This window comes from Panthera onca, chromosome B2 (genome assembly GCF_046562875.1).
Source record: "Panthera onca isolate mPanOnc1 chromosome B2, mPanOnc1 haplotype 2, whole genome shotgun sequence".
In the NCBI taxonomy this organism is placed as follows: domain Eukaryota; kingdom Metazoa; phylum Chordata; class Mammalia; order Carnivora; family Felidae; genus Panthera; species Panthera onca.
In genome coordinates, this window is record NC_138343.1 from 61966595 (window position 1) to 61978762 (window position 12168).

At 35.5% G+C, this 12168-nt stretch overlaps 1 protein-coding gene across 4 annotated transcripts in view; it reads left to right on the forward strand.

The window, feature by feature from the left end:
- ADGRB3 (adhesion G protein-coupled receptor B3) overlaps positions 1–12168 on the forward strand; it is a 736713-nt gene that overhangs the window by 325376 nt on the left and 399169 nt on the right. For all 4 annotated transcript variants that reach the window (XM_060615856.3, XM_060615857.3, XM_060615855.3 and 1 more), the window contains 2 exons: positions 3861–4025; positions 4474–4638. In XM_060615856.3, coding sequence (XP_060471839.1) covers positions 3861–4025; positions 4474–4638 — 330 coding nt within the window. The remainder of the gene's footprint in view (positions 1–3860; positions 4026–4473; positions 4639–12168) is intronic.

The following is a 12168-nucleotide window of genomic DNA, read 5'->3' on the forward strand; positions in this document are numbered from 1 at the left end:
CCAAAAGTAAATATTAAAGTATAAATTACATCACATCACTTCTCAACTTTCAAATCCTCTCATGGCTTCTGATATGACCTGGTCACAAGGACTGGAGGGCCCCGTGGATTTGGCTTCTGCACACTGTCGAGCCCATCTCCTGCCACTCCCCCCCCCTTTTTGTGATCCCCAGAAGCCCCTGCCTTTTCTCTTTTCTGGAATACACAAAATTTTCTTGGCCTCAGGACTTTGTACCTGTGTAAAGATTTTCAGATCTTCACATTTCCAGCTCCTGTTAATGACTCAGGACTCCGCTCTAATATGTGGGTTTTTGTTTTGTTTTGTTTTTCTGAGAGGCATGGCTGAGCATACCCTAACATGTTGTCCTCTTTCATCACATTGTCTTTATGACACTTCTGGCTAAAACTCTCTTGTTCATTCATTTATTTACTTGTTTATCATCTGTCTTCACTCCCCTCTCAGACTATATGTTCCGTGAGAAGACAGCTTGGTGGGTCTTTATCACTACAGTTTTCCCAGAGTCTAGCAGTGTCACAGTGTACTTTCTTTGTTCCTTTACCTATGAGTGAATTAGAGGACTCCAGGAAGAGGTTTGGAGTGTTTACATTTTCTCTAATTATTGAGACCTCTTTTCTGACCGAATAAGATGTTAATCATCGTTCAGTAGGAACACAATTTTAGAAAGAAACTTTGAAGTATTTTCAGGTTTGTGGATTTGCAGTGCTTCTGGAGTGTATCTCTTAAAAATACTGGAAGTCTGTGGTATACAGGGGCAGGTGGGTGGTGGGGAAAAGGGCTGGTTTTCTCTGCTGCCTCCATACTCACCCAAGTGGAAAGGAAACCTGAATGTAGGGATGAAAGATTCCCAGTAAAGCATCCAATAAAAACAAAAAAGGCAGCCACTTCATTTCTTGTAGTACTTAGATAAGTGGTTATAAAAATAAATATAAAATAGATCATATGGTGAATGGTTTTTATTTTTAAATATCTTCACATTTATACCTAAAATATTAATACATATGTCCTTCTTAGAAATGGCTAAATGTCGGGGTGCCTGGGTGGCTCAGTCGGCTAAGCGTCCGACTTAGGCTCAGGTCATGATCTCGCGGTCCGTGAGTTCGAGCCCCGCGTTGGGCTCTGTGCTGACAGCTCAGAGCCTGGAGCCTGTTTCAGATTCTGTGTCTTCCTCTCTCTGACCCTCCCCTGTTCATGCTCTGTCTCTCTCTGTCTCAAAAAAAAAAATAAATAAAAGTAAAAAAAAGAGTAAAAAAAAAAAAAGAAATGGCTAAATGTCTAACACAAAACTCTTAATTTCCACCTCTCAAAATCCTCAACTTTTTCCCAATTTGGTAAAATAACTCTACCATTTCCTGAAAGGTCTTGAGTCTGATGTCCCTAAAAAGAACACAATTAAATGATTTTTTTTTAATTTAAGGGTATCAAACTGAAAAAAAATTTTAAATAAAACAATGTCCCACACTTGGCACTAAAAGAAATTCTTTCATGTGTATGTCTGTTGTCTAATGCTTTAAATTAAATTGATGTATCTGTCTGGTTCTAACTTGTCAATTTTCCATTTTCCCAATAAATTTGACTTAACATTCCAAAGGAATATTGGGTTTTCCTCTTTTTTCTCAGTCACTTTGTCAAATCAGGTCTTTCATAATGGTGCAGATAATGTTCAGTAAAAGGAACTAGTTTTCAGTGTGAAAACATCCACTTTATATGACTTCAGTTTCATTGCTATTTCTTTTCTGTAACTAACTTTATGAGCAAAACTGTACCTATCTAAAATATATGTTTTGTTGATGTGTTTGGTTGTGTTGAACCTCAAAAAGTCCCTCAAAAGTTTAATGTTAACCCATTCTTGAACTTCAACCAAAACAGAATGTGTACATTGGCAGAAAGGACTGAATGACTAATACTACAAATGTATGAATTTAAAATGTTTTTATTTACTTACTTACTTACTTTATTTATTTATTTATTTATTTATTTATTTATTTATTTACTGATGGTGGTGCAAAGTCTTCTTTTAGGAAAATCCTATTGAGCAAAACACTTCACAAATATTCTCATTTTTCCTAATCTCAGTAAGGTCTTTTCTTATTCCTCACCGATAGTACAACACCCTGCCAAATTATCTTCTCTCTGATTTCCACCTTTGATTTGCTCATACCTGACTCCACATCTTCTTAACTGGAAAGACTTATCCTCTCTTCTTTGCCAGTGAGTCTGTAACTGTTACATTCATTTAAAAAATAAAGATAACTACAAGTTTACCTCAAACCAGAATTCTCAAGGACATCACATACTCCTTTATTCTGGTCACTCAGCTTTCAGTCAGGTTGAAATCCTCTAATTTGTCTTTGTTTATGTGTTGCTTTCTGAATATTGTCACAAATTTGAATACCTGTACATTCTTTTCCCAAAAGATGATAAGGTGCAGATACAAATCTTATTCTTGTAAACTCTTCTAGGAATGCCTGGTATAGTGAGAGCTCATAATGCAAGCTCAAGAGATACTATCTTTGAAAAGCAAACTTCTGAAGTGAGAAATGCACTCATCTTTAAAGCCAAAATAGGAAATGGGTAACTTATAACATTCCATTGATTCACTAGCCTTTTCTTTTTTTGTCTGGCAAATGGACTACATAGCCAGTAGGATTGTATCAGATACTTTTAATGAAGTGAAAGGCTAAAATTACATGAATGGGATGATTAAATTGGTATTTCATGATTTTTAATCTCACAAGGGGTTTATTAAGTACAGGTAGATACCTATTAAATAATCTTCTTTTTTAATAGCTACCTGCAAGGCCTGAAATTAGGTTGACAATACTTACTCATATTCTGCCAGTCTTTTTTGTTTGTTTGGATGGGTGGATGAGTTTTCACCGCAGTATTATCTTATGTTGGAGTTCTGGATTTATGGTGAATTCTCTCTCACTGCAATGAAACTAAGAACCATGGAATGATATGGAGAAAAAAGCAGACAGTCATATACCAGTGCATTTATAATACTTATATTCTAGTTTATGCATTCTAAATTGGATAAATATTTTTGCCTGATTCCTTTGCTCACTTGTATTTTATGGTCTATAGGATTATGCCTTTGTGGGTGCTGTCTCCTTTGTCTGAATTATCCAGATCTCACCATATCAATCTAACATAATTATCCCTAAGTAGATGTGATAATTTACTTTATGTGCCATGTTAAGATGTTACTGCTTTTAACCTTTTATTTATGTATTCGTGTGCATAATGTGATTCTTCTACTAAATTACAAATTTTTTGAGGGTAGGATTCCTATTCTTTTATTTCCCTATTTCTCGTAACATCTGTCATGTTATTTCTCATTCTTCAAGGCTTGCCTGAAACTTCACTTTGTCAAAGAAGACTCCTCAGGCCCTGCAAACTCTTACAGTGTCTTGAAATTATCCTTTGAGACAATGCTATAAATAAATTAATTAATTTATTTAGCTTTTAGTTAGTTGTTTCATTCCTTCTTTAAAACATGAGCTCTATGAGTTATTGGTCAGGATTTATTTTATTCACTGTTCTGTGTACTCATCTCCTAGCTCGAGATCTCTCATTGTTGAGTAATCAATAAATATTTTTGAAGCAATAGTGGCTCAAAAGAGAAACTGGATACATAAAAGGAAATAGAAATGAGAAAGTAAGGTAATAATAGTTTAGGGGGGTAATAATAAAATCTAATGCCAATGTGACTTTCCATTGTATTCACTTAGAGTTTCCTGGTTGAGATTCATCTCCAAGGTTAATTTTAAGTTATACTTTCTGGACAGCTCTCTCTATTGGACCATCTCCTTACACTGTCTCTCTTTCTGCTTTGGCAGTCGATGGGCAGTGGCAAGAGTGGAGTTCATGGAGTCAGTGCTCAGTGACATGCTCGAATGGGACCCAGCAGAGAAGCCGGCAGTGTACTGCAGCAGCTCATGGGGGCTCTGAATGCAGAGGGCCATGGGCAGAAAGCAGAGAGTGCTATAACCCTGAGTGTACAGGTGAGGCCTGATCACTACATTTAAAGAATGTCTGCCATTTATAAAATGTGGCAGGACCGTGCCAGACAATCATGGGACAATTAGATGATTATGTATTTCTGGTAAATGATGCCACTTGTACCAGAGCTAATTCTACTGTATGCCATACTCATAAAGCAACAAAATTCTGGAGATTCTTAGATTAAATACAAATTAAGTTGATGAAGTTTATCACTGAACTTGTCCTTTTTACAAGTTTCAATGCCCATTTGAAGATTCTGACAAATTTATATAAACTTATGTTAATCACAGTGCTCTATATTTGACTAGCAAGCCAAATATTTGAATACAGCTTGTTTGTTGTGGTAGCTTAATAAAAAATGAACAGACAGTAATGGTCCTCAGATTTCAAAATTCTTAAAACAGTTTCAGTAGGCTACTGCCATTGACCATGACACATTTCTTTCAGCCAATGGTCAGTGGAATCAGTGGGGTCATTGGAGCGGATGTTCCAAGTCCTGTGATGGCGGCTGGGAAAGGCGAATAAGGACTTGTCAGGGTGCAGCAATAACAGGACAGCAATGTGAAGGAACAGGTGAAGAAGTGAGAAGATGCAGTGAGCAACGATGTCCTGGTGAGAATGAACTGAGTTTATCCCAATGGAAATATTTTGTTACCTTAAAAAAAAAGGATTAAAAATATTGTCATTAAGGGCAATAATTGCTCAATTGAAGGATTGCTAATGATAAGTGGCAATTTACTTGTTTCTGTAATGTATGTATGAGGTTTCCTCTGTTTATGTGTCATAGACTGTTGCCTCCATGAGTTTTTTAATTATTTGCTGTAATATCACATTGAAAAATGCGATTATACAAAGGAAGCCCAATTGAACAATAACATGGCTAGATAGGATTTAAATTAGTTTGGGATACTATATTTTTCACTGTGTTCTTGAAGTATTTGTTGACTGAGAACACAAAACCAGTTGCCTTAGATTATTTATGATAGAAGTAGAAAGACATAAGTGTTAGATAGCTGAGTGAGAAAATAAAGAGATGATGTTTGAAATTCAGAAACTTTTAAATTTCTCTGTTAATCCATCCCCATGTAGGACTTTGGGCATCCCCATTAACTTGCCCTGGTTGTCCCATTTTCTGCTAGGAGGAATGCATTTTAAAATGAAAACATAAGGTCTTAATTAGTGGTGAAAGAATGGAAATGTTACTATATTAAAGGATTTTACATATAAAGATAGAAAAAAATGAAAAGTCAACAATTGCCCAGATTACTGATCATATATTTTAATAGACTATTTTACAACAAAGACTCCTTCCTAATTGTGCATACATTACATAAAATATTATTGACATACTGAGGATTCAATAAACAATTGAAAATTAGGATTTTAGAATGATACCATAGACAAAATTACTGTAAACATACTAAAAAGATGATACGATGAAATTTTTAAGTTTCATAGCTGTATATAAAGGAAGTGCTGAAAACTTAAAAGAATTTGAAGACCCTATTAGAGGCACTTACTGCTAGTAATGCCTTGTGGGCAAGCTAGCTTATCTCTCTGGCTATCTAGTTCCAATAGGTGTGGAGAGTACAGTTGTTTAAGGTTCCTTTTCAGTTCAGAAAGCAATGGATTTCCAAATGTGACTGCATCAGTTTGGGGAAAAAACAAACAAACAAGGCATTCTAAGAGATATTCATGAGTCAAAGCTTTGTTTTTCTCCATAGTTAGAATTCTAAAGACTTCTCACAGTTCAACACTAATACCAATAGAAACTGGGCTCTAAGAGTAACAATATGTCAGTAGGATTTTTTTAGAGCTTAGAAAAGATCTAAAATTATCTTTGTTAATTCTTAAGACCACCTGAATTCAGAATGATAAGTGATAACCAGCAAGTAGAATTTTATTGAGGATACCTACACAAGATTAGTAATGTGAAATTCCACCTGTGCTCCATAAGAATTAAGAAACATTAAACAAAACACTTATTTACCCAAAAAGAAATTTCATTAGAACAGTAAGACATGATTAAATAAGACCCTTTTAATATTTGAAGTTATCTAAACTATTGTGAATATGTTAAGGACCTTAACCGGCCATTTAAAAGCGTCTTTCACCTGCATATGTACAGTTAAAAATGATGTTGCTGCAATCACATTTACAAAGATTGCCACCTGCTGTTTGAAAAACATTTTACATATCTATTTACAAAAAAGATAGTATACCTTATACACTAGGTTTGTCTGCTGGCTTCATGATTTAAGGAAGGTTGAAAAATTATTGTATAAAATTATAGTATTTTGTATTATATATATATGTGTGTAAATGTGCACACACACACGTATATGGTATTAACCTTAGCATTTTCATTTTACTCTTTTCAATAATGTAATTTGAAATCTCTTGAAATTCCCTCCAAGTGTATAAATAATGTTTTCTTAAAGAAATTTTTTTTAATGTTTATTTGTTTTTGAGGGCAGAGAGGGGCAGAGAGAGAGAGAATATGCTGTCAGTGCAAAGTCTGACCTGTGGCTCAAACCCATGAACCGTGAGATCGTGAAGTGAGCCGAGATCCCAGGTCAACTGACTGAGCCACCTAGGTGCCGCAATAATGTTTTCTAATTAAAATGAAGTATTGAAATCAGCTAACTAATTCACAAATTAGTGGTTGTACAGGAGTAAAATAAATGAATATATGAGCCAGGATTTTGAAAATATCTTAAACTGGTACCTTTATACAAATCAGAGTTATGCCTCAAAAATTATATATGACTATTAATTTCAAATATACCTCTGCATCTGTATAGAGTGTTTTTATCAAAATAAAGGAAGATTTCCTTTCTGAAAGGTTCCTTTCAGAACCCTTTGTCTGTTCTATGTGCAATCCCCTTATTCCCACATTATTTTGTCAAGAGAGCAGGATTGTAAATAAATAACTAAGTTTTCCATAGTGGATTTGATTTCTATATTGGCATTCCAACTCTGCACAATTGCTTCCCTATGGTCAATATACATTATTTTTGTGTCCAGCATACTGGACTCTAAGAGTAATGATCTGTTAGCAGGGATTTTTAGAGCTTAAAAAAGATCTAAAGTTAGTTTTGTTAATTCTTGAGGCCATATGAATTCAAAATGATAAGAAGCACTCCTGATTTCCACCATTATATTGCTCCAAAATTAAATATTAACAATATAAATTGAGAAAACTTTCATATTTTCTCGTTACTAAGGCATTTTTTTTCTTTTTGTCAATGACAAAGCCTTAACAAATGTTTCTTGTAAAACAATGTGTTTTTTTCTACTATTATTTTTCCTACTGTTTATCTTTAATTTTTCTTCAGATTGCTGGAAATTACTAGTATTTATTTTTATGCTTCAGTTAATTTGGATGCAAAACAAATTAATCAAGTTTGCCAAGAGACCCTCTGTTGTCAGGAAGTAGAAGTATAATGTACGCACATCTTTGTCTGGATAATTAATGAAAATAATGATTAATCATCTGGATTTAATCAAAAGCTGTTACGATGTCTACTAAAAATGGAAAATGAAAAATATTTTCCCAAAGAGAATATGATTTTTTTTACTAGTAAATACATAAAATACACGTATTAAAAAGAGCATCACGGGGCACCTGGGTGGCTCAGTAGGTTAAGCATCCGACTTTGGCTTAGGTCATGATCTCATGGTTTGTGAGCTTGAGCCCCGTGTCAGGCTCTGTGCTGACAGCTCAGAACCTGTAACCTGCTTTGGATTCTGTGTCTCCTTCTCTCTCTGCCCCTTCCTGTCTCTCTCTCTCTCTCTCTCTCTCAAAAAAAAATTAAAAAAAATTAAAAAGAGCATCATTACCAAAAATAAGATAATGTTTTTTGTCTTCATAAGGAAAGAGACTTAGAGGGATGAAAAAATTACATATGTATATTTTAAATACTGTTAGCTGAGGAATAGAGTAGATACAGAGTGACAATTAAGTTGGTTAATTTTTAAATTGGTCCAATTCACCAACTAGTGATTTCATTGATCTTAATCTCATTGTACATCCCCAGACTTTGAGGGTTAAAACAGTTGAAAGGTAATAGCTTCTCTGATTTTTTTTGCTACAATATGAAAACTATTTTTAGCTTTTGTGTTTTTCCCCAATATTTCCGATATTTCTGGTTAATATCATTCCGAAGGCAGATGTTACTGATGTTACTGGTGGATTGGCCTATGTAAACTTTCAGGCTTCCTGGGGACCTCCTTGCTCCGTTCCCAGGGGAGGGGATGGCTATTTCTAGGTCCAGTTCTTAGATCTATTATTCTTTAGTCATTAAGGGTAATGCTAGTTGGGATCTACCATTCACAGGTAGAAGTTATACTTAATTTGTATAAATTTAATAAATTTATTTATTAACTTAATATATAAATATTAATTAAAATTAAAATTTAATAAATAAATATTAATTAATATAAAATAATTAATTTATTAAATTAATAATTTAATAAAATGCTCTTTTTTGGAGTTACCAGTGTTTTGTCTGCAAGTGATGAGTGAAGCCCATAGGTTGAATGTGCTGAGAAAAACTTGGGAAATATGTACACAGTACATTTATGTACTGTGGTCTAATAACTTAGATCAGAGATGTAGCAATTATTGTGATATTTAACTCTAAGTATTCATACCAAAGGAAATCAACAGTAATGTTTGTAATCCCAAACTTGTATTGAACATTGTAATGCATTCGTATTAGAATTTATGCCCCCGCCTGGGTGGCTCAGTCCTTTGAGCATCCGACTTCGGCTAAGGTCGTGATCTCGCAGTCTGTGAGTTGGAGCCCTGCGTTGGGCTCTGTGCTGACAGCTCAGAGCCTGGAGCCTGCTTTGGATTCTGTGTCTCCCTCTCTCTCTGCCCCTCCCCCGCTCATGCTCTGTCTCTCTCTCTCTCTCTGTCAAAAATAAATAAACATTAAAAAAAATTACGCCCTGTAATACCGTAACTATAAGCCCCCTCCCCACTTAGGAGAAATGCCATTCTGCAAACGACTGTTCCTTATCTTTGTTACATTGCTGTCCAATGGGATTATGTCTTCTCTAGAGACAAGAGAGACTTTCATTTGCTTTCTAAGTGATTTTCTTTTAATTCAGCTTTGGTGGGAAAAAGGAATCACAAAGTTTGCTTACTCTAAGCTTCCTGACTTCTTTGAGTGCCTCTCCTCATTATCCAATCTTGTGTTTTCAAATTTTAGCAGATCTAAGTATCATCCAGAGAGCTTGTTAAAACACAGGTTCCTGGGTTCCTGGGTGACTCAGTCAGTTAAGCAGCTGACTTTGGCTCAGGTCATGATCTCGCAGTTTCTGGGTTCAAGCCCCACATTGAGCTCTGTGCTGACAGCTCAGAACCTGAAGCCTGCTTCAGATTCTTTGTCTCCTTCTCTTTATGCCCCTTCCCAATTCGTCTGTCTCTGTCTCTGTCTCAAAAATAAATAAACATTAAAAAGATAATATTAAAAACAAAACACAGTTTCCTAAGCCAAACTCCCAGAGAATCAGATTCAGTAGGTATAATATGGGCCTGTGAATCTGCATTTCTAACAAACTCTCAAGTGATATCGATGATACTGCAGATTACCCTTTGCAGATTACCCAAACACTGCCTGTAGCAAAAATAAGTGAATAAATAAAAATAAATAAATAAATAAATAAATAAATATATATTAGATGATAAAATTACCATAAAGTGGAAAACAGTCCTCTGCCTCAGCTACACTGGTCAAAATTGAGATATCTCTTGAACAAGACTATAGAATTTTATTTTGTTTATATCACTTCCTAAATGATGAGGGGATGGTTCCTGTAATCAATTAATACAGGCAATCCATTTCAAATCTCCCTAGCCAACTCATTGTTCAACCAAAATAAGATCTCTTTATAGTTGTCACTTAAAAAATAGGGCTATTAACTAATCACTGTGGACAAAAAAGGATGATTTAGTCATTTTTTGACTTTCAGTTCTCCAATTGCTATTGTTCCTGTTTCATGGAGAGCAGAAGAAACAACTTGATATAAAGTTGTTTGAACACATTTGCTATAAAGCTGTGCACTTCCAGGACACAGATCTGTAATGCTGCCATCCCAGCAGCTCTCTTCCTGTGCAGAAGTTCATTTTCTTTAATGTTTTTATTTTTTTTTTTACATTTATTTATTTTTGAGAAACAGAATGAGACAAAGCGTGAGTGGGGGAGGGGCAGAGAGAGAAGGAGACACAGAATCTGAAGCAGGTTCCAGGCTCTGAGCAAGCTGTCAGCACAGAGCCTGATGCGGGACTCGAACCCACAAACTGTGAGATCATGACCTGAGCCGAAGTCGGACGCTCAACCGACTGAGCCACCCAGGTGCCCCAGGAGTTCATTTTCACTGCCTCTTATCCTTCAAGGTTATTAGCTACTACATAATATATGCACAGGTATATAGTATGTGGGGTGGGGGACAAGTATCAGAGAGCAGGACGAGGTCTTGGCTCACATTGACTTATTCTTTACTCAGTTCCAGTTTGGAGGAGTGTTGGATCAATCACTATCACCACATTTATCTCTGTTAGCGACAAGTTTAACAAGTTAGCCTTCTACATTGTGTGGACCACCGCACTTTTAAAGCTAAACGTAATCATGATTAGAAACCCAAATATGTGAGGTAAAATTTACATTTCTAAAGAGAAAAAATATATACTTCTCTGTATTGAAATATTCACATACGAATTGGCACCTACTCTCCCTTTTCATTCCAAACCACAAGGGTAATCACTAACAGTGTATTTAACACTATTTAACACCCCTACTCCATTAGAATTTTTATTATTTTCTACCAAATGCTATGTGTATATCCTATAAGGAATTATATTAATACCTGTTCAGTTTCCAACATTTAAGGCAAATGTCTGCACAGAAGATTTTTGGACACAGCAGTGTTGCACCCAAGTGTTCTCTTACCTAAAAAAAACCACTGAGTTCAGTGTTGACAGTAGGTGGCACTAAGTATGGACTTCTTTCATCTCAGTGTTCTATTTATTCTTGCCAAGTCACCTCAGATACATTCTAAAAAGCAGGGAAATAAATTAGAACTTGAAGATACTCCATAGGCGAGAGAGATCACCTATTGCTTAATAAATATCTAAGAAAGTATCCAATCCTCCTGAAAAACATGGGTTTTATTACCTACTCCAGTCTGCAGTTCTGCAACAAATCAGCTAAATTTTATAGGCAGAATTAAAAAAGAACCACTGGGGTCTAAAATAATCAATGTGTATACCAGATAGTACCATGTATCCATTATTCAAACCTGTTGCTATGGAGAAAATTATTGTCATAATCTGTCTTATCAGGTTGCTCATCAAATGAGACTTTGGGAAAACTCTCATAGCTTCTGTCACGGTAGAAACCTAAAAAGCAATTTACTGTAATCCTATATTCTCCTACGTTGTCCAATTTAGGACTATCTGGCAATATGTTGATCATTCTCAAACTGAAACAGAAATTTTAAGCAACACTTTTTACTATGTTTTTGTTTCTTCCTTTCATCCCACATTGTTTTTATAGTAAAAATAAATGTATATTAGGAACCACTTAATTATTTGTGGATTAATAAAATTCAAGCAATTAGTAAACTGCTCTTTGGGTTCAATGTTTACTAAGACACTGAACCTTAATTAGTCCTTTTACATTTCTCATCCACTCCTTATATGTCCTGATTTGGTAATGACCCTACGATCGATCATCGATCGTGCTCCTGGTGCTCTTTGGTTGCTCTCTCTCTTCAGCTATCACTTGTGAGAAGCACCCACAAATTTGCATCTCTATGCCTAATTTATTGCAAATACCTGACAGACCTTTCCAATTGGGGTATCAAATCATTCTCCGTGTCAGCAGGAGAACGTTTTTGTCTGACCACCAAATCCTTCTTGTCATCTGAAGTACTTTTTTGTAAGTTTATTTATTTATTTTGAGAGTGATGGGGGAGGGGCAGAGAGAGAAGGGGAGAGAATACCAAGCAGGCTCCACACTGAGAGTGAGGAGCCTGCTGTGGGGCTCAAACCCATGAATCACGAGATCATGACCTGCACTGAAATCAAGAGTCAGATGCTAAAGCAACTGAGCCACCCAGGCACCCCTCATC